General features: G+C 55.3%; 1 protein-coding gene across 1 annotated transcript; it reads right to left on the bottom strand.

The window, feature by feature from the left end:
* Window positions 1-7,801: 7,801 nt before the first annotated feature.
* TFAP4 (transcription factor AP-4) lies at window positions 7,802-20,030 on the bottom strand. The gene is made up of 7 exons (XM_047087733.1): window positions 19,614-20,030; window positions 11,822-11,987; window positions 11,606-11,704; window positions 11,040-11,210; window positions 10,317-10,457; window positions 9,604-9,756; window positions 7,802-8,672 (listed from the first exon to the last, which is right to left on the bottom strand). The coding sequence occupies exons 1-7, from the start codon at window positions 19,700-19,702 to the stop codon at window positions 8,478-8,480; spliced, it is 1,014 nt and encodes a 337-aa protein (XP_046943689.1). The 5' UTR covers window positions 19,703-20,030; the 3' UTR covers window positions 7,802-8,477.
* Window positions 20,031-21,278: the final 1,248 nt, after the last annotated feature.

Below are 21,278 nucleotides of genomic sequence, written 5' to 3'. Positions count from 1 at the left end.
GAAGAGAAACTCCCGGGTCATAATTCTTTTTTTTTTTTTTTTTAACTTTTTTAATGTTTATTTATTTTTGAGAGACAGAGACAGAGCACAAGTGGAGGAGGGGCAGAGAGGGGGAGACACAGAGTCTCAGAATCCGAATCTGGATCCAGACTCTGAGCTATCAACACAGAGCTCAATGCAGAGCTCGAACCACGAAACACAAACCGCGAGATCATGACCTGAGCCAAAGTCGGACCGTGGACCCTTAAACCACTAAGCCACCCAGGTGCCCCTCCCAGGTCATAATTCTTTTTTTTATTATTTTATTTTTTATTTTTAAAAATTTATATCCAAATTAGTTAGCATATAGTGCAACAATGATTTCAGGAGAAGATTCCTTGATGCCCCTGACCCATTTAGCCCATCCCCCCTCCCACAACCCCTCCAGTAACCCTCTGTTTGTTCTCCATATTTATGAGTCTCTTCTGTTTTGTCCCCCTCCCAGTTTTGATATTATTTTTGTTTCCCTTCCCTTATGTTCATCTGTTTTGTCTCTTAAAGTCCTCATAGGAGTGAAGTCATATGATTTTTGTCTTTCTCTAATTTCACTTAGCATAATACCCTCCAGTTCCGTCCACGTAGTTGCAAATGGCAAGATAACACTCTTTTTGATTGCCGAGTAATACTCCATCGTATAAATGTACCACATCTTTTTTATCCATTCATCCATCGATGGACATTTGGGCTCTTTCCATACTTTGGTTGTTGATAGTGCTGCTATAAACATGGGGGTGCGTGTGTCCCTTCGAAACAGCACACCTGTATCTCATGGATAAATGCCTAGTAGTGCAATTGCTGGGTCAGAGGGTAGTTCTATTTTTAGGTTTTTGAGGAACCTCCACACTGTTTTCCAAAGTAGCTGCACCAGCTTGCATTCCCATACCAGGTCATAATTCTTAAAGAGACCTCACTTTGCCCTGTAAGAGCTCCACACCGGCTTCACCCCACATCACCCACCCTCCGGGGCTGCCGCTGTCTGCCCAGAGCAAGGCCTGGCCCTCTCCCCAGCTCGTTCTTTGGACAGAAGCTGCCAGAGCCTCTGCCTAAGGGTCCTCAGCCTCACATAGTCCCTGCAGTTTGGTCCCTCTTTGGCCACTGATTTTTTTCCTAGGTCAATCCGTACCTCAACAGTTCCTTGAGGGACTGAGAAAACGAGGTCGGACCCTACCAGGCAGGCCTCTGCATCTGGATCTGCTCCATACTCAGTGCTAACACAGTGCAGAAAGCAACCTTCACCATATTGTCCCATTTATCCTTAGAAGGACCCAAATTCCCATCCATTACAGGAATCCCCTCCACAAAAAACTCTATCCAGCCTCCGACTGAACACCTCCGGGTACAGGGAACTCACTACCAGAGAGTGCTAGTTCTGCTCTTTTGAATACGATGTGAGGCCCAGAACCAGCCAGAGTGCTCCAGGTCACCACACCTGCCACCCCACCTTCCTGCTGAAGGCCAGGGACAGGCACCACGAGGATTCCCTGGAGAATGGAGAATGCCTCTCCCCTGATCTCAAACCAGCAGCCCCCCATTGACCTTCAGTGCCTGCCCAGCCCTACTAATACATTCTTCTCTCAATAGGAGAACAGGAGATTTTCATCAATTCTCTCTTGGCATTTTCGGAACATCCTCTTTATCTGCCACAGGGCGAGACGCAATGAGAGAGCTGATCTCTGAGACGTGTGCAGCACCTGCAGCCTTCTTCCAGTCACTTTCCTGCCTCCTCCTTAATCTGATCCTGAGGCTATCCGCTAAAACAGGCGGCCCCGCGGGGGAACCTGTGACTTAGGCCCCCTAATTCAGGAAGCTCTGCAGCTGTCACTCCCAGCTCCTTTACAGCACCCAGGGTGTGGCAGGGGGAGAGTGGGTTTGGGGAGCACATTCCTTTCTACAGCTGCTGCATTTAGGAGCCGCAGCCCCCGGTCCTACCCCCTCCTCCTGGTCAGCACACGCTCCTGTCCATCAACACAAGAAACTTGGAATATGGCAGGGCCAGAGAAGAGAGGGGATCAAGGCAGGGGTGATACCAACTCTACTCCCAGCCAAGGACTTGTAGGGCAAGGGGAGAGGGAGCAAAACTCAAGAGAGAATGAAAATGACAGACATGACAAGGTCAGCAGCATCCAAGAAGGCACACAGGCAGCGGGGTAAGAAGGGACATTGGGAAGGGCTGGGGTGGGACAAGGTGGAGCCAGAGCCAACAAAATCTGGGGCAAAGGATGACACGGCAGCCAGCTTCAGAGGCAGCTGGAGGGTTTGCTGGTGCTTTACATGCTTGTCTGAAGCCAGTATGAGGCCAGTTCATCAACAGCCAAGGAGGCTGAGGTCACAGGAAGGCTCCCACTTCTGCTAGACAACCCTTCCAACACCACCCAGAGCCAGGGCAACTGCTCCTCTGCCAAAGATGCCCCCGAGTCATGGCGTTAAGTGACTGATTCATTACACCCCACCTGCGACAGAAAAGCATAAACGTGGCTCCCAGGTATTCATAAAGTATAACAGGAAAGCAAGGACTGAAAACTACACAGAGGCCAGCACACAAAATGGAGCGATTCGTAAAGCTGATACAAAAGCAAACGGCACTTGATATGTAAGGACCTCGCACGTGTGTAACTTGATCAGTTGCCAATTCACGGTGTCCTTAAAATAAGAACAAACCAATAGCTCAGGAGAAATGAAATTATTTCTGCTACTGAGCCTCCACAGGAATTTCTTCCGAGGGTTTTCTTAAGAAGGATGCCGTAAAATGCACTGATCCTTGAGTACATCAGAGCAGACAAGCGTTTCCATGAGGTTTTTCCCAACAGAAACGCTTAAAATAGGCCAGGGGAGGCCACCAGGAACCAAGAATGCCCAGTCCCTTCCCAAAGAAGCCACCACCACAGAGGGTCAATGGTACGTGCTCAGGATGTATTTTCTCCTCCAGTGCCACTTTCCCAGCTCCCACTCAGAGAGGAGAAGGGGAAATTGGCACAATCTATTTTGGAGGACAGTATATTCTAAAACATATTCATGATAGCTGTAGGCTGGAAACAACCTGTAAGTCTGCTGCTGGGCAAATGCCTAAATCAACTGTGGTATATTCACACCAGGGAATACAGTTGGCCATAAAAATCAATAAACTGCTGATACACACAAAAACATAAACGAACCTTAGAGACACTGTGTTGAGCAGAAAAGGCCAGACAAGAAGAGCATAAGTACTATATGATTTTCATGAAGATCTAAAATAGGCAAAACTAGGGGCACCTGGGTGCCTCAGTCGGTTAAGCATCCGACTCTTGATTAAGGCTCAGGTCATGATCTCCTGGATGAGATGGAGCCCTGTGTTGGGCTTTCAGCACAGAACCTGCTTAGGATCCTCTCTCCCCCAAGCTCTCTGCCTCTCCCCCATGCTCTCTGCCCCTCCCCCGTTCTCCCTCGCAAAATAAATAAATAAACATGAAAAAAAATTAGGGGCACCTGAGTGGCTCAGAGCATCCGACCTCGGTTCAGGTCGTGATCTCGCAGTCTTGTGGGTTCGAGCCCTGCATCGGGCTCTGTGCTGACAGCTCAGAGCCTGGAGCCTGCTTCGGATTCTGTGTCTCCCTCTCTCCCTGCCCCTCCCTCATTCATGCTCTGTCTCTCTCTCTCTCTCTCAAAAATAAACATTAAAAAAACTTTTTTAATAAATAAATTAAATTAAATAGGCAAAACTAGTCCATAGTGATAGAAATTACAACAGTGGAGGTTTCACTCTACACCTACCAGAATGGCTGAATATGTGTCATTATGTTTTTTAGGTTTGTTTATTTTGAGAACCAGTGCACATGCTTGCATACAGGGGAGAGGCAGAGCAAGAGGGAGAGAGAGAATCCCAAGACAGCTCCAAGCTGTCAGCACAGAGCCCAACCTAGGGACTGAACTCATGAACCATGAGATCATGACCTGAGTCTAAATCAAGAGTCGGATGCTTAACCAACTGAGCCACCCAGATGCCCCATATGTCATAATGTTCTGACAATATCGATTGCTGGTAAGGATGAAGAGCAACTCACACATGGCTGGTGCAAAATGATGCGTAACTACATACACACGTACATAAACGAAAGCACGTAAAACCGGTAAAATCTGAGTAAGCCTAGTGCACTGCACCAATCACAATTACCTGGTTTTGGTGTTGTACTTAAGGAATCCAAGATGTTACCACTGGTGGAGGTCCAGGGAAGGGTACACAGTACCACCTCCCTGTACCTCTAATTATTTCCACAATTGTTTTGAAAGTTTAGAAAAAATAAACCACTTGAGAGCTTGGGTGGGGTGCTGGGTACATGGATATATATTGAGTTTGTGAAAATTCACGGAGCTAAACACATAAGCTACACTTCTGAGTATGTATCATGCAATATTTCAGTAAAGAGGTTCTGTTGGGGAGCCTGGGTGGCTCAGTCGGTTAAGCAACCCACTTCGGCTCAGGTATGATCTCACCGTTTGTGGGTTCGAGCCCTGCATCAGAGCTGTCTACTGACAGCTCAGAGCCTGGGACCTACTTCAGATTCTGTTTTATTCCCTCTCACTCTACCCCTCTCCTGCTTGTGCTCTTCTCAAAAATAAATAAATAAATAAACTTTAAAAAAAAAAAAAGAGGTTTTGTTGAACATGGCCTTGATCATGTCCTTCCTAGATGCCCAACCCCTCACAAGATATAAAATCCAAGCTTCTTAGCAGGACTTGGAAGTCCTACACCAACCCATTGCCACATATTCCCTTATCCCTCCTCCCAGGCCAGTATGCACAAAGCCTGCAGGACACCATGCCCTTCCAGACCACCAGGCCTGGCCCGCAGGTGGGTGGCCACCTGGACCGGAGCCACACAACACGTGGCTGCTGACCCTGGACCCTGTTTCTAAACCACACGTGGCTGCTTACCCTGGACCAGAGCCACCCTACATGTAGTTACTGACCCTGGACCCTGTCGCTGCCCCACGCGTGACTGCTGACCCTTGACCCTGTCGTTTCCCTACGCGTGGCTGCTGGCCCCGGACCCTGTTGCTGCCCCACGCGTGGCTGCTAGCCTCGGGCCCATGGCCATCCCTACGTAGATGCGGTCAGGGCAGGATGCATACAAGGTTTCCAAACATGGCAGGAAGAAAAGACTGAGGTATTTTGTCCGTAGCTTCTTACATTCATCACCTGAAATCACAATGTTGCGGATACTGTGGCTTAAAATAAACGTCACCTGTTCTTTTCACTGCGGCCTCTTCCGCAGGGCGCGTCCTCGGCGCAGGCGGGCGCAGGATTAAGTGGGCGAGCGCCTCCGAGCGGGGAACACGAGGAAGCCGCACGTTTGCGGCGTTTGCGTACGGGGCGTGCGTGAGAGCGCGCGGGGGCGGGATCAGAGGCGGGACCAGAGGAACAGGCGGGCCGGAGCCCGCGCAAGGCCACCTCAAGCGCCAAAGAGCATGCGCGCCGGGGTGGGGGCGGGGGACTAGTCCGGGAAGGGGCGGGGCCGCGCCCGCGCCCCTGACTTCCGCCGCCTGCTGGGGAGCTCGCCTGGAGTCTAGGGGCGCGCCACTGCGGGTCAGACGAGGGGACTTTCCGGCCCCGCCCCCAAGTTCCTCCTCTGGCCTATAGGAGCTGAGCAGACCCGCGGGCACCGGAAAGAGGCGGAGCCTCGGCCCTCGCTGGGCCTCGCGTTCTGGGCCCACGGCGCCCTCTATTGATCCTCTTAGGAGCAGGACGGAACCCGTCCAGCGCGCTTTGCACCTGGCAGAGAAAAGGGTAGCTCGACTGGCCTTGGAAAAGGGCCGTCCCCACTCAGATCCTAGCTAAGCCCCTCCCTTCAGACACGCATTTTAATGTAACTTTGTGAATTAAGCTAGATAGACCCCCAAAAAGAAAATTACAGTTAGAATGCTAACTGAAGGAAGCTGGATTCAAAAGGCTAAACGTTGTATGATCCCAATTATATGACATTTTAGAAAAGGCAAAACCATACATAGGAACAGATCAATGTGGTTGCCGGGGTCTGGACTACACAAAGGGACAATGGGGAACAGTGAGGAGGAAACTAATACCTTGATTGGGGTGATGGTTCCACAACTGTATGTATCTATCAAAACTCACACAACCAAAAACTAAAAAGTGAATTTCACCAAATGGAAATTACACCTTCATTTTTTAAAACACTAAAAACAGAGGGGCGCCTGGGTGGATCGGTTGGTTAAGCATCTGACTTGGCTCAGGTCATGATCTCACACTTTGTGGGTTGGAGCCCGGGGCTAGGCTCTGTGCTGACAGCTCAGAGCCTGGAGCCTGCTTCGGATTCCGAGTCACCCTCTCTCTCTGCCCCTCCCCTCCTGCTCACGCTCTGTCTCTCTCTCTCAAAAATAAATGTTAAAAAAAAATTTTTTTTAACACTAAAAACAGAAAGCAGTTGATTGGTGTTTGCCAAGGGCTGGGAGGAGGGAGGAATGGGGAGAGACCCATTAGGGGATAAGGAATTCATTTCGGAGTGATAGAAATGTTTTGGAAGTGAACAGAGGTGGCGGTTGTACAACAATGTGAATATACTAAATGCCTCTGAATTGTTCACTTTAAAATACTTAATTTTAAGTTATGTGAATTTCAACAACAAAAAATTACAATTTCTAAAAAAAAAAAAAAAAAATTCAGCCTCCTGCCTACCTTCTATTCAATGTCTAGAAGCATTCACTGTGGGGACGAGATGTGAACTCGCTATTCTGCTCTGGCCTCAGTGCCCACATACCTGTCACAATATGCGCATGAGGAAAAGCAAGCCAAGAGGGACACTTTGTAAAGCTGGCTCTGGCCACAGAGGATTAAGAGAGTTATAGGTCCAGGGCACCTAGGCGGCTCAGAAGGTTAAGTGTCCAACTCTTAGCTTCGGCTCAGGTCAGGGTTTGTGAGGTCAAGCCCCGTGTCAGGCTCTGCAAAGATGGCGCAAAGCCTGCTTGGGATTCTTTCTCTCTCTCCCCCTCTTTCTGTCCTTTCCCTGCTCTTGATCTCTCTCTCACAAGATTTAAAAAAAAAAAAAAAAAAAAGTTAAAAGTCTACCTCCCTATCCAATAAGACGAAATGCCCCTGTGCCAGTAATTTCCAACTTCAGATGAAGAACCTGATGCCCAAAGATCAACTAGCTCGCCCAAGGAGGAACTGACTTCCTTTCTATAGGTGGGGAGACTGAGGTTCAGGGAGGTTACGCAAGATGAGGAAGTGGCAAAGCCCAGGGACTACCAGGACCCCTGAACATCCTGTGTCCTTTCTCTAAGAGATAGGAAGCTGTGGCTTGGTGGTTCCTTCTCTCCTTGCCCCCCACCAAGGAGCCAGGAGCCACCCCTCCCACTCCCAACACCATCTCCCATCTTTGGACAATCCCAGGAATCATTCCAGGGAGTCTGGGGGCCCTGATATCTCATTACAACACCACACTCCAGCTGGGGAAAGTCACTGCTCAGCCACATCCAGGCCCCTCTTGTGGGCCCCCAGAGCACCCCATACTCTAGTCTGGGAAGCCTTTCCCGGCTCCTCAGGACAGCACACACCCCACAGACACAGAATCTAAAAAACAAAGTACAAACTTTATTTTGTTTCTTTATAAAGGCACGGTGGCCTCTTGGTTTTTCCCCCCACTTTCTTAACAAAATATAATAGCTTCTCCTTGAACACAAAGACCTCAAAATTGTTTAAAAAAAAAAAACAAAAATAAAAAAAAACAAAAAAAAACAAAACAAAAACAAAACAAAAAGATAAAAAACCAAAACCAAAAGGAACCAACAACAAACAACAAAAAGAGAGAGACAAAGACATTTTTGGGGTAGAAGATGGGAAACCTGGAGGGAGGGGTGGGGCTGGGTGGTGGTGGGGAAATCCTCGAGCTGAGCCGAGGCCGGGAGGGGAGGGGAGAAGGGCAGCAGCAAACCCCAACCGAGAAGCAACGTAGACCCCCGGGGTCCCCAGAGAGCTCCGACCCAGCCAGACCCCCAACCCATGTAAGTGCTTAAAGGAGAAAGGAAAAAAACAAAAAGAGGAGGGAAGGAGTCAGAAACTGCCGGTCTAGGGCTGGCTCTGGGGAGGGCAGCATACCTTGGGGTTTTGTTTGATTTTTCCCTGTTCTTAAAAACATGTTTAAATGAAAAAATGCTTTTTGGCGGAGAGAGGCCAGGCACCTGTGTCAGCTTCCCCCAGCCTCCGGGGCGAGGCCCAGCCCCAGGTGTCCCGGTGCTCAACATGCCCCTGCCACCCCAGCCCCCGGGGACCTCAGGTCGGGTGGCTTCGCTCAAAGGTCGATTTACAGTATTGAAAAAGAGGTCATAAAAGAGACCCAAATGACGTTGTAATTTTGTAAAAATTCCTCACTCGTTCACCTGCGTTTGCTCCCTGTAGCTGCCCCCCGGCCCCCTCCAGCTCCAAGAGGGGAGAGGAGGGCTGGGGGGTGGTCAGGGAAGCCCCCCATTCCCTGCTGGCTCCTCCCGGCTCTGGTCCATGGCGTCGCTGTCCGAGGCCTCCGAATCGGAGGCAGTGTCGGAGGCGTGGGCCTCCGGGCAGCTGCGGCCTGGCTTCACGATGACGGCTCGTCGTTGTTCCTCCTCCTGCTCCTGCCTTTCCTGGGTGCCCTCGATGTGCTGGATCGCCTGGTGGGCGGGGGGAGGTGGCAGGCTGCGATGAGGGTGGCTGGGGACACTGGGACAGCCACTATGCCCCCCTCCCCCCCCCCCACACACACATACATACACACACACACAGAAATATCCAGAAATAAGCCTGGCAAGACAGTGGCCGGCCTGCCAGAATACGGGGGAAACAAACATTTGGAACTCCTCTGCTGAGCTGCAAAACGCCTTGGAGATCACAGTTCAGGGCCGCCTGGAAGTCACATGCATCTCTCATTTATACATTTCAAAGTCTGCCTGTTCACTTATGGGAGGTCTCTGTTATTAACTTTATTCTTCAATTTGCTGCATTTATGTGCAAGTAAAGTTGCAGGGGTTGATGGGCTTTTTTTTCATTTGGGCTTTTTTGTTTGTTTGTTTCATTGTTTTTCTTTCTTTGGGATGCTGTTGGGTTCTCCCAAGGGATGCCACCCTGAGTGGGGCACAGCAGAGACTTCAGGCCTGACCCACAGTGCCAATCATCTGTGCAGGAGGCTGCACAGTCCTGTGCAGGAGGCTGCATCTGTCCCCCACCCAGCCACTGCCACCTGCATCCTATCCCAGGTCCTGGCAGATGGAGCTGAGAGGAGACTCTGGAGCCAACCAAGACCTAGATGCAGGAACTTGACACTAGGGGGCTCGGGAGCAAAGAACCCTTTCAGCAAACCCCAAGGAGGAAGAGACAGGGTCTTCCAGGCCATGCTGTCCCCGTCTCTGCCCCAAACCTTCTCCAGAGCCACCTCCCACGGCAGACACAGAAAGGGAAACTAGGGAATGGAGACATTCAGCTGCCAGCCTTTCTTCCTGCTGTATTCAAGCCCCGTCTCGATCCCCTACAGCCTGTGGCTCTCACACATCTCGCGCCCCCACCCCCGCTCCCCCGACATGTTGCCTCCTCCTTAAGCCCAGGTACCTGCACGATGGTGTCCAGATTTTGCCGGGACGTGGAAACAGAGTTGATGACCGAGGAGGGGCCCATGGTGACGACGTTGATGTGGTGGGAGGGAGGGGGTGGCGCCGGCACGATCACTGTAGGGTGGTGGGTAGGGGCCGGGGGGGGCAGCAGCTGCAAGACAGAGGCCCTCAGTCTTTTTCCAAAGGTTCCAGGAACTGCCCTTTCCCTGAGGACCCTCACGGAGAGCACGGGAAGGCCCCCAAACACTCTGCCCGCTGCCTAGACACAGCCTCTGCCAACCGCCACCACCTTTGAACTCCTTCACTCCCAAGGGGCCAGCCAGTGTGTGGCCCACCCCTCTTATTTTAAGAAATGAGGAAAAGGCAGTGCAGAGAGGGGCTTCCGGTCATCTGAGATCCTGTGGCCCCTTCCCTCTCCAGCACCAGGCAAGCACGTCAACATCTAACAAGGACAGTGGTGGGCAGGAGCGTGGACTCTGCGTTCAGAGAGCCACGTCGTTGAGGGTCGTGAGTGGGCATGGAATTTAACCTTTCTGTGCCTCAGTTTTGCCACCAGTAAAGCGGGGAGAATAAAAGCTCAGGCCTCGAAGGGCTGCTAGGAGGACTCAATGCAATAATGTGTGCAGGACACTGGGCACCCAGGGACGCGGGGCCCCAGAGGCACTGATGTCGCTCGCGGCGCAGAGCCCCTCGCAGATGCCGCCTGCTCACCTGGGTCCGCAGGTGCTGCTGTTCCCGCTCCAGTTTCTCCTGGTGCAGCAGCCGCACCTGCTCCTGCTGCTGCTGCAGCTGCACCTGCTGTGCAATCACCTTGAGCTTTTCTGGGTACATGTGGGCCTCCAGCGAGCGCACCTGGGGGCAGAGCAACAGGCTGGGGGGACGGGCCCCAGACCACATTCCCAGCGCCCCCCAGCCTCTGTGCAGGGCCCGCGGGACTGCTGCGGTCAGCCTCCCCAAGCTCTGCCCTTCGCCAAGAGGCCGTTCGCCCCCGCTGCAAACCTTCACATGGAGCTGGTCCACCCTCGGGGTAGAGACCAAAGTCCTTAGCACAGCCTGCCAGACCCGCCGTGACTCATCTCCTCTCCAGCCATGGCCTCCCTCATGCCCTGATCCCTCCCATCTCGAGGCTCCGGCCCCTGCTGTGCTGCGTGGTGCACCCTTCTCCTCTCTCCGCGTGGTTAACTGTGAGACTTGACCTCCCCACCTTGGCTCCAGTCACTTGCACGGAGAAGCCGTGAAGCAGCCTCTCTGGAACCGGCCCAATCCCCCTCCCTGGTGCCCACCGTTGGCACGCGGCCTTTACTGCAGCCGTGTTTTATTCCAGTCCCGTGAGAGCCTCTGACGCATGTCCCTCAAACCCATGCAGACAGTGACCCCCCGAGGGCAGGTCACTGAGCCCCCCCATGCGAAGCCGGGTCCACCCGAGAGCCTCACCTGCTCCTCCAGCATCATGCGCACCGAGCGCTCCTTGTCCAGCTGCTGCCGGAGCTCGATCATCTCCCGACGCAGATCCTCTGCCTTCTCGTCTTCCCAGATGTCCGGCGAGCCGATGCCCTCATCCTTGTCCTCTGCCCGCCGCCGCTTGGGGGATGAGCCGCTCAGCTCCTGGAGACCCCAAGGGGCCAGTGAGTGCGCCGTGACACCCACATACTACTGACACCACCACCACCAACAGGGGAGTCAGGGGGCTCTTTCACAGCCCCCCAAGGCTGTCAAGCCCAGGGAACCCCGTTCTGCAAATCCAACAAAGGCCAGAAAGGTGATTCTAGAAATCACCTGGTTCCTTCCAGAGCCCAGCCCACTGCACTTGACCGATGGGTCAACTGAGGCCCAGGCAGGAAGGCAAATGCCTCAAGTAGGCAGGTCGGTGGGGAAGATTCGACCCGCAACCACACGGGAGTCCCAAGCCACCGCTGAGCCGGGACACGCCCACACCAGGGAAACGGAGTCAGGAGCGGGGCGGGGCACTGAGGTAGCAGGCGGCCTCCGCGGGGCGCTACCTGGATAAAGCGCTTGAGCTGTGTGTTCTGCTGCAGGAGCCTGGTCTTCTCCTGCTCCAGGGAGAAGATGTACTCCGCCGTCTGCTGGAGAATGGCTGCCTGAGGGTGGGAGGGACAAGTCAGGGACCCAGGCAGGCAACGTCTGCCAGAGCTCGCTTTCTTCTCCCCGCTTGAGCCAACCACTTCCTCCAGGAAGCCTTCCGGGCCCCAGCCCACCTTGCTGAGCTTCTCTCCATCTGTGTGGGGGATGAGGGTCTTGAGGGACTGGAAGCCCGCGTTGATGCTCTGCATGCGCCTCCGCTCGTTGCTGTTGGCGATCTCCCGCCGAATCCGCCGCTCCTGGTCCCGCTGCGTCTCAGGGGTCAGTGGAATGTTGGCAAGGCTGCAGGGAAGGACACAGACATGCTCAGGCCGGGTGCCCTCCGTGCCCTGCCCCCATGGGACCCTGTCTTCACAATTCATCTCCAGAGGGCCCAGTGTAACTCCAGTGTAACTTTCATCCCTCCACTGCAGAAGATGCCAGATCTGTCAGATGCCTATGCCCCCAGCAGATCAGGAGGGTGATGGAGTTGTACGTCCTGGGACGCACTCAGCCCCAGGTCCCGGCCCCGTGTGTGGCAGCTGTGGGTGCGGCCGGAAGCCTGAAGGGTTAACAAGAATCTCTGTGATTCTGATGCAGGTGGTCCCAAGAGCAGTTGGAGACACCTGTCCCTGGGACACCTCGGAGTGTCTTACTGTGCACCTGGACCCCCTCCTTCAGCACTGCAGGCTTGAGGACTGAGGAAGATGGTTCCCCATCCCCACAGTCATATTTCCAGCCACACACTCATCTGCCAGTCCCCAGCCCGGCCCCAGACACCCCACGCTAAGACTTCAAAACGGAGACAGGAACCACTCACTCCAAGAAGGGGACGCCAGGCCCACCACCCCTGGAGACACTTCTCCCCCAAACCCACCCACCCCAAGAGGCAGGCCCTGTGCCAGAGGAGCAAGGCTCCCAGCACGCAGTGGGCAATGTTACTGCCTATCGTGTGATTGCACCTTACAGGAGCAGCAGCCGGTGGGGTGAGAGAGAAGGCAGCCAGCGGAAGGGGGAGAGGCTATGGGCCCAGAGGCATTGGCAGGAGGCAGAGACGGCAGCGGGGCCTGTGGGCCCAACGCCACTGCTCCCGAGGGGCGGGCCTGTGTGTGGCCCGGAGGAGGCATTCCCCCCTTTCCCGGCCCTCTTCTGAAACTCCCCCCGCCCCTGGCCTGATGGCTTCCAGATGCTGGGCTCCCAGAAGAGGCCACCGGCCCCACCCAAAGCCACAGCCCTGGCTTCTTCCTGAGGGGCCCTCCTGGGGTGACCCGGTCCAGGCCTGGGCCAAGAGAGCTCACCCCCCTGGTTCTGGAGGAATGGGGAAAGAACCGCAGGCAGCCTTGTTCCATTGATGGGAACCCTGAGCTCCAAGAGGTGCCCAAGCCCCCATGCCCACTCCCAGACAGAAAGAAATTTACTCAGAAAGCCAGGAGAACGAGTCTGCAACAGCTGGAGGGAGGCAAGGCTTTTCCTGCCCGCCCCTGGCCCACCTCAGCTGTCCCACTGCAGGCCTGCAGGACCCTGGACTTGTCTTTGCCCCATCCTGGGCCTTGGCCTCCTCTCCTGACAGAGAGGGTAGTCCATGGAGGGTGGGCTAAGAGCAGGCTCCACATCAGTTGCAGCTGGGGGCCCGCAGACAAGCCCTCTCCTCCACCAGCACCCTCGAGGCCTCCCTGGGCCCCCTCCTTCAGGGTGCAGCTTCCTCACAGGGCCTATGGAATATCGATGCTGGGAAAGGGGTCCACAACCCTTTCTTTACAGATGAGGCTTAGGACGCAGAGTGAGATGGGACAGAGTTTTAGAGTAAGACTGCCAGTCATCTGGGTCCCGACTTCTGGGCCAGGGGCACCTCACTTCTCCCAGTTTCCCTGCCCCTACAGTGGAAGTGGACAGGTGGACGGGGTGGCTGGAGGCAGCAATGGAGAGGATACAGGTCAGAGACCTGATATGCAGTGGCTTGCCTGTCCCTTGGGGGCGTTAGAACCTAGTCCAGGCTCCCCTGGTCTGGAAGTGCCCTCGAGACCCTCTGTAGTGGGTGGATTACAGAGGTGGAATGGGGAGCCTGGCTGGCTCAGTAGAACATGTGACTCTTGGGGTTGTGAGTTTGAGCCCCATGTTAGACATACAGCTTACTTAAAAAAAAAAAAAAAAAAAGTCTTGAGTTCTATGCTGACTCAATTTGCTGGAATTTTCTCACTGAGTTGTCACAATCTTCCTGAGTCCAGTGGCCTTATGATTCCTGTGTGGGTTGAGGACATAGACTTGGGAAGGGAACAGTTCCAGCAAGTGGTGGGGCTGGGACTTGAACCCTGATCCCAGAGCCCTGCTCTTACCCACAGGACAGAGTGGGCTCTGCACCGTCCCACAAAGCCAGACACCCAGACAGACAGATGACAGTTGACCCTGTAGAAAGGACAAAGCACGGGGTATGCACAACCATCATGGAGAACATTTACATTATTCCCATCTGACTCCCATGGACACCCAGCTGGGTAACTGTGTTGCAATGAGGAATCCAAGGTCTGAGGAAGGGAAGAGCCCAAGGTCAGACAGCCAGACCAGGGCTTAACAGGCACCTGCGGATGCCAAGCCAAAGCTCGGCTCCCCTCACCTGCTGATGGCACCCTCTACCACTGATGGCTCACAAATGGCCCCACTGCTTACCAGAGCCCTGTGTATGGCCTCGGCAGATAGTGTGCCCCTGACCCTCCTGACAAACAGTGGGGCAGGCACAGAAGTGACCTGCCCATGAAACATCAGGCAGAGCAGGGTGCAGCTGCACTTTCCAGCCCCCACTGCCTCCCAGCCAGGTCCCATCAACTGCCCGCCCCATCCCCCCAGAAACCAGAGTTCAGCCCCACCTTCCCCAACCAGCCAGCTCATCTGCCCACGAAAACCTCTGCCCTGGGGAGCAGACCCTCAGCTCCTTCCTTCTCCCCAGAATGCCCAGGAGCCGGGGAGACCAAAGGAGAATGAAGGACCCAGGCAGGGAGCAGAGGCTTGTTCATCCTGGTTCTTCCCAATGTTCTATCCATTCTTTCCCTCTTGCCCAGTCCATCAGCCCAGCTTCCTGGTTCAGAAACCAGCTGCTGGCTAACCTAGCGCACCCTTAAGTCCCAGAAAACAGATTTTACCCCAAAGCTGCAGTTTTTTGTGAGGACTTGGGTTGCCACCAAGACCCTCCCGGGTAACTCACCTAAATAGCCCCAGAAGTACCAGCTGACAGTTTCTTTAATAGAACGTGGACTAACCAGGGTTTCTGATTGGTGGAATGTTGACTAATCCGGGATTCTGATTGGTGGAATCATGGCAAACCCGGAGTTCTGATTGGTGGGAGTGCTGGCCAACCAGGGGTCCTGACTGCTGACCAACCAGCGATTCCAATAATGGACGGCTAATCCCGCAGATACTGTACTAGATAAAGTGGGCTTTTCTGCAAATGCCTGAAAGTTTCTCACATTTCTTTCTAAGTTTTGCACACGTAAACATGATTTACAGGAATTGTAAGGTCCTCTGTCCCCTCCACATCAACTTCAGACTCCGAGGTGAGCAGTGAAGTTAGCCTTGTCCACTGACACCCAGGGTCTCTTGCTTCTCCCAGACTGCCCTCTGACAGCCAGTCTCCTGGAGCTGGGCAGCCAATGGCCAAGCAAAGTTTGGGTACCAGCCCTGGGTGCCAAGATTGCCACCACGGTACCCTCAAAGTACCAGAGTACCCTCAAACAGCCCCCTGGGAATAACACCAGCATACCAATCAGAAGTTATGGGGAAGGGAGCACACTTTTTTTTTTTTTTTAATGTTTTTATTTATTTGAGAGAGACAGAACGTGAGCTAGGGAGGAGCAGAGAGAGAGGGAGCCACAGAATACGCGGCAGGCTCCAGGCTGTCAGCACAGAGCCTGACACCGGGCTTGCACCTGTGAACTGCGAGATCATGACCTGAGCCAAAATCGGACACCGACCGAATGAGCCACTGGGCACCCAGGGAGCTACTCTTCAAGACAGGATCCTGACCTGTACCTGTCCTTTCTGCCCAGCCCAAAAGCATGTAGCTCCCATCCCCCTATACCCCCATGCCTGGCCTCCAGCCTCAGATTAGCCACTGAGAACTCTCATTTTACACTGCCCAAAGTCACTCACACACCTGCCACTCAGTGACTACAGTGTGAGGTGGGAAAGCCCAAGCGGGATTTCTCCCATACCCCAAAAGGAAGGCAGGAAAGAAGGTGACCCTCAGCAAGGATGTCCAAGTCACTTGTCCTCTGCAGCAGGTACTGAAGCAACCCAGGGCCTTCACCCAGCCCCGCTGCTTGAATCCATACACCACACTCTGACCAGCCTGCCACCCCTACCCTTGGTCCCAGAACAAACCCTGTCTAGGCTGTTCCCATCAGAAACACCTCATCCCTCACCTCCCCTCCTCAGACGGAGCTCCCTGAACTGTGTTCAAGTACAAACCACCCCTGCCACTTACTAGCTGTGGAACCCCATGCTTAGCTACTTCATCTTTCAAAGCCTCAGTTTCCCCACCTGTGAAATGGGGAAACATTGCCTCACTTCACAGGATCAGGGTGAAATCTAAAGACACAGACAAGGGGCACCTGAGTGGCTCAGTCTATTGAGCATCCGCTGGATTTTGGCCCAGGTCATGATCTCAGTTCAAGGGATCGAGCCCTGTAGCAGGTTCTGCACAGAGCCTCCTTGGGATTCTCTGTCTCCCTCTCTCTCTCTCTGCCCCTCCCCTGCTCTCTCTCTCTCTCTCAAAGTAAATAAATAATTTAATTTAAAAAATTAAAGATTAATTTAATTAGTTAATTAAATTAATTTAACTTAAAAAAATTAAAGACACAGGTAGAGCATGTGACTCTTAATCTTGGGGGTCGTGAGTTCCAGCCCAGCAGGGATTACTAAAATAAATAAATAGGTAAGTAAATAAGATAAATAAATAAGCAAGCAAGCTTAGGTTATTAAAAGAGAGAGGGAGGGAGGGAGGAAGAAAAAAGAGAGATACTGAGAAAAAGAGGATGATGTGTTTTTCCAAAGTTTGTACCCAGGACTCCAGGAGAACCCAAGCTCTCTCTTAGGGGACTGATACAACTCTTTAGCACTAGGAGACTGAGCTCTTAGGACAGGGCCAGTTTTGGTTCCTAGCACGGAGTAAGTACCTCATAAAAACCAGATCAAGGGGGCACCTGGGTGGCTCGGTTAGTTAAGCTTCCGACTTTGATTCAGGTCATGATCTCATGGTTTGAGTTCGAGCCCCGCATCAGGCTGTCTGCTGCCTATCTTTTGTCCCCCTCTCTCTCTGCCCCTACCGCGCACTCTCTCTCAAAAATAAACATAAAACAAAACAAAACAAAAAACGGATCAAGGACCCAGCACACACTCCAAAGCCCCTAGCTGCTCTCTAACTCCTTCTGGGAACTGGTCTCCCACCCCCACCACCCCCACCAAGGGCAGTAGGTAAACACTCTAAGACCACAATGCCTCTGCTTCCAAGAGTGTGTCATCTGAACACATACCAGGTGCTTTCCACACACACAACCAACCTTTACAGGCGCTCTATTTTAAAGAAGCAGAGATCATTGAGACGACACAAGTCCAAGACCACACAGTTTGGGCAGGAGCAGATATGAAGGGGATGCGGGGATGGGGGAGACACGGGGACTCACTGTGCAGTACGGCCCCCTCCAGTAGATCTGGGAGAAGGATGCGAGAGACAGGGGGCCCTTCAGGCACCGAGGGATGGAACAAAGTCCACCAGCTTGAGAAGCCAGTCCACACAACCAAAAGGTCCCGCCCCACCCACACACTTGATCCCACCTCACCCCACAGCTCCTTCTGAAAACGAACAAACCCAGAGGCCCCAACTCCACACCCAGCACATGGGCTTACAACCGTCTCACAGATAGGCAGGCTCATGGCACTTGGCCCCTGGGGACTGCTGGACTCCCCTAAAGGGGGGCTTGGGACAGGGACAGAGTGAAACCAGAGTCCTAGGAGGCCAAGAGAGGATTCAACTAAGGCCCAGGCCTGGTGGCCAGAGGTCCCTACTGTACCAGGCCTGTACCAGGGTCAGGCCCAAACAGCATCTGGAGCAGCTCAACCCCACCTCCCCAGTGCCCAGCCCTTCCCGGTCGGAACGGGTCTCCGGGATCAGGGTTCAAGTTCCAGCCCCACCACTTGCTGTAACTGTTTGCTTCTCAAGCTTGTGTCCTCATGCCACACAGCAATCACAAGGCTGCCAAACTCAGGAGGAAGATTGTGAAAATCCAATGAGAAAAATCCAGCAAAACGAATCCCTAGAACATATTAAGAGCAGCAGAATTTTTTTTTTCTTCTTATTACAGCTAGGTCCTCCAGGTAGACCTTCTGGAAGGGCCACCCCTCTGGCTGCCCACCACCCTGAACTTGAGAATTGTTAAGGTAGAAACCCTGAGGCGGGTGGGGTGCGTGTATACATGAGCAGCAACCGTCCCCAACCTCATTTCTGCAGCCCCTGGTGTCCACCAGCCTGGGCCACACCGCCCTCGGCTCCTCCTCCCTCAATCCCCGCCCAGCCTGCCCAGGGCGGCAAAGCACGTGGCCCCAGCCCTAGGGAGCCATTTCGCTCCCGGAGCAGCAAGGCCATACAGGGGCTGCAGATCCCACACTTGGGCACACAGGAGAGCCCCAGACGCTGTACTGCCGTGTCCCGCAGGCAGTGCTCAGTGCAGACGCCCAAGCCCTTCTCCTGGCCATCAGAGTTCCGGACATGTGCATTTTAACCAGTGTCCAGGGAAATGGAATGCGAGTGGCACACGCACCCATCACCCTTTGGTAAAGGGTGGACCTGGAACAACCCGGACCAAACTTGGAAAGTGGCTCCTGGGGAGGGCCGAGGACCTGGAATCACACACCCACACGGCTGGGAGACTGAACGGTTTCGGTTTCTGACTAGGGGTGGGGGTGTGGGGGGGAAAGGGGTGTGGATGGGAAAGTTTGCAGCCGAGATCGGCGGGTGGAAGGCAGCAGCCTTGTGAGGCCAAGGGCAGCCTCTGATGCCCCCTCCTCAAAAGGCGCCTCCACCGGGCCTGCCGGGCCCATCCAGCTCGCGGGAGCCGAGCTTTGTGCGAGGAAAGCGTGGCCCCGGCGCGCCTACATCTCCCACAATGCCGCGCCGGCGGGGCTCGGGGAACTACAGCTCCCGCGAGGCGGCGCGCCGAGGTCCGCCTACTCCAAGAGGGCTGCAGAGTCACGTCCAGGCCTCGCTAGTAAACAGCGCCCGGGCGCGGGCGGCAAGCGGGCGAGCGGCCGCTAACGTGCCCGAGTCCGCGGCGCCCCCGGCCGGCAGCGCCGGCCTCTAGGGTCCCACCCATCCCCGCGCCCCTACTCGAGCACGCCCCCCGACCCCGCCGCAGCCCTGCTCCCAGCAAACACACCACCCGGCTCCCCGATCCCCCCCCCCCGCCGCTCCCAGAGCCGCGGCGTGGCTGCATTGTAGCAGACCGCGCAGCAGCCCCACGCGCGGCCCGCGCACCCCAAGCCCCCTTGGAGGGAGGCACCCAGAGACAGCGAAGAAGGAGGGAGAGGAAGGAAGCCGCCGCGGGAGGGGGGAGGAGGAAGCGCGGGGGGAAAAGCCACCAGCACCAAGCATGGCCGGGACTGCTGCAGAACCACGTGGGTCTGTTTGCAATTTACAAACGTCGCGACTCGCCCGCCTGCAGCGGACAAAAGTGACCAGGGCCGCTCGGGGCCCCCACGTTCCCGGGGACGAGGGTCCCCCGGCGGCGCAAGCCCAGCTCGCGGGGCTGTAGCCGCCCCGGAGGCTAAGAAAGGCGAGCGGGGTCGGCAGCGCGGGCCATGCGTGCGCACACGCGCGCCAGCCCAGGCGGGCTGGCCAGGGGCTGCAATCATGGGAAGGGGGTGGGGGGGAGGAGGAGTACACACCTACAGAGCCCTCCTATCACTTCTTTCTCTGTTTTCCTGAAATGTTGCAAAGAGGGCACCTTCTGAGTGGGCACCATGAAATACTCCATAGCGATCGGCCCCCCTCCTCTGCACGAGCCGGGTCCCGCGGTCCGCCGGAGAATGCAAGATGGAAATCCGAATCAAAGGGCAGCGCCGGACGGAGGTGCAGAAACGGCCGGTCCCAGATGCTGGCGGCGGCGGCGGCGGCGGCGAGGGGAGGGAGGCGGGCGGGAGGGGCGGGAGGGAGGTCTCTCCGGCCTGCCTCCCCGGGCGTGTGTATGTGTGTGTGTGTTTGCAGCTGATCAGATGTCTGTTTCAAGGCGGGAAACAGCTGGTGAAAACTCAGCACTCCCCCGGCCTCCTTCCGCGGAGTAAGGAATTGCATGTAAACAAAGGACTATTTGCAGCGCCCCCCGGGCGGCGCGAGGCCCGGGCGAGAGGGGCGCGGGCCCCCGGGGGCTGGTTGCGGCCAAAGTCTGCGAGCCTACCCCCCGGCACCGGTAGCCGGGGGCCGGGGGCCGGCTGGGGGGGGCGCGGCGTGAATGGAGCGAGCTGCGGCCGAGCTACATGCGCCACTATGGGTGATGAGGTCCATCAGCTGACAGGTTGGCAAGCGTTGCAAAAAAAAAAAAAAAAAAAGAAAGAAGAAAAAGGGGCCAGCCACCGCGAGGGAGCCTAGCCCGTGCGCCAGGGGTCCGGCGGGGACTGGCCGATGCAGGGTCTGGGCGCTCGGTGGCCCTGGGGGGCAGAGGGCGCGCAGCTGGACCCCGCGCGCTGTGGCAAGGCGGTTTGGGGTGCTGCTCGGGGCTTTTTCTTTTTCACGGTTGCAGCTGCACGGAGAGGAGCCGCTCTGGCGCGCTCCCTCAGAGCCCAGGGCCCCCTGGAAACTTGCGTCACAGCCACCTCTTCCCACATGTAACTTGGGGCCGACTTCGGAGGCCGGCCAGCCCCCTCCCTCCCTGCCTGCCCAGTTGGCCGCCTAGCCCGGGCTCTGGAGCCTGGGAATCCCGGAGCCGGGGTGGAGAGAGCAAAGGGGGCCGCGTCGGGCGCCTCAGATCCTGAGGCTGCCTTACGAAACGGGGGCCCCGGTGGGGAAAGAAGGGTGGAGGCGGGCCAGGACGGCAGCGGCCACGGGAGCAGGCTGCCAGCGCGGCCCGGAGGTCTGGTGGCTGCTGCCGGGTATCCCCCTATGACCCACTCCACCCCACCCCCTTTCCCCCTCCGCGGGGAGGCTGGACAGACGCAGATGGAGGGCTGCCGCCTCTCATTCATGGCTAAATTAGTACGGGACCTGCTCCTCCGCCAGGGTGCGCTCTTACTACGGGTGATGGCCCAGGGCGGGGAGGGAGGGAAGCCGTGGTGGCCTGCTTCCGCCCCCCCTCCCAAGTCCCCTGCCCTGGCTCCTGGAGGGTTGGCCCCGGGCTCAGGAAGACCACGCCTGCCTTGGAATGTCCTCCCTCCTGCCCACCGCCTTTCCCAATCCCATCCGCCTTCAAGGTTCCGCCCAAATCGCGCCTCCTAATTAAAATATTGCTACTAATAATAAGTTACAGTTATTTTGGGAACTATTATCATTATTATTAGATTTCGCGAGCACCTTGTAGATTTTTGCTTGCATGTTTTCTGATCCTTGCAGCAACCTGT

The sequence above is a fragment of the Lynx rufus genome, unplaced genomic scaffold (genome assembly GCF_022079265.1).
Source record: "Lynx rufus isolate CCGP_SWC_20201006 ecotype Redwood Valley unplaced genomic scaffold, mLynRuf1.p SCAF_23, whole genome shotgun sequence".
In the NCBI taxonomy this organism is placed as follows: domain Eukaryota; kingdom Metazoa; phylum Chordata; class Mammalia; order Carnivora; family Felidae; genus Lynx; species Lynx rufus.
This window is presented reverse-complemented; position numbering and strand designations above follow the sequence as displayed.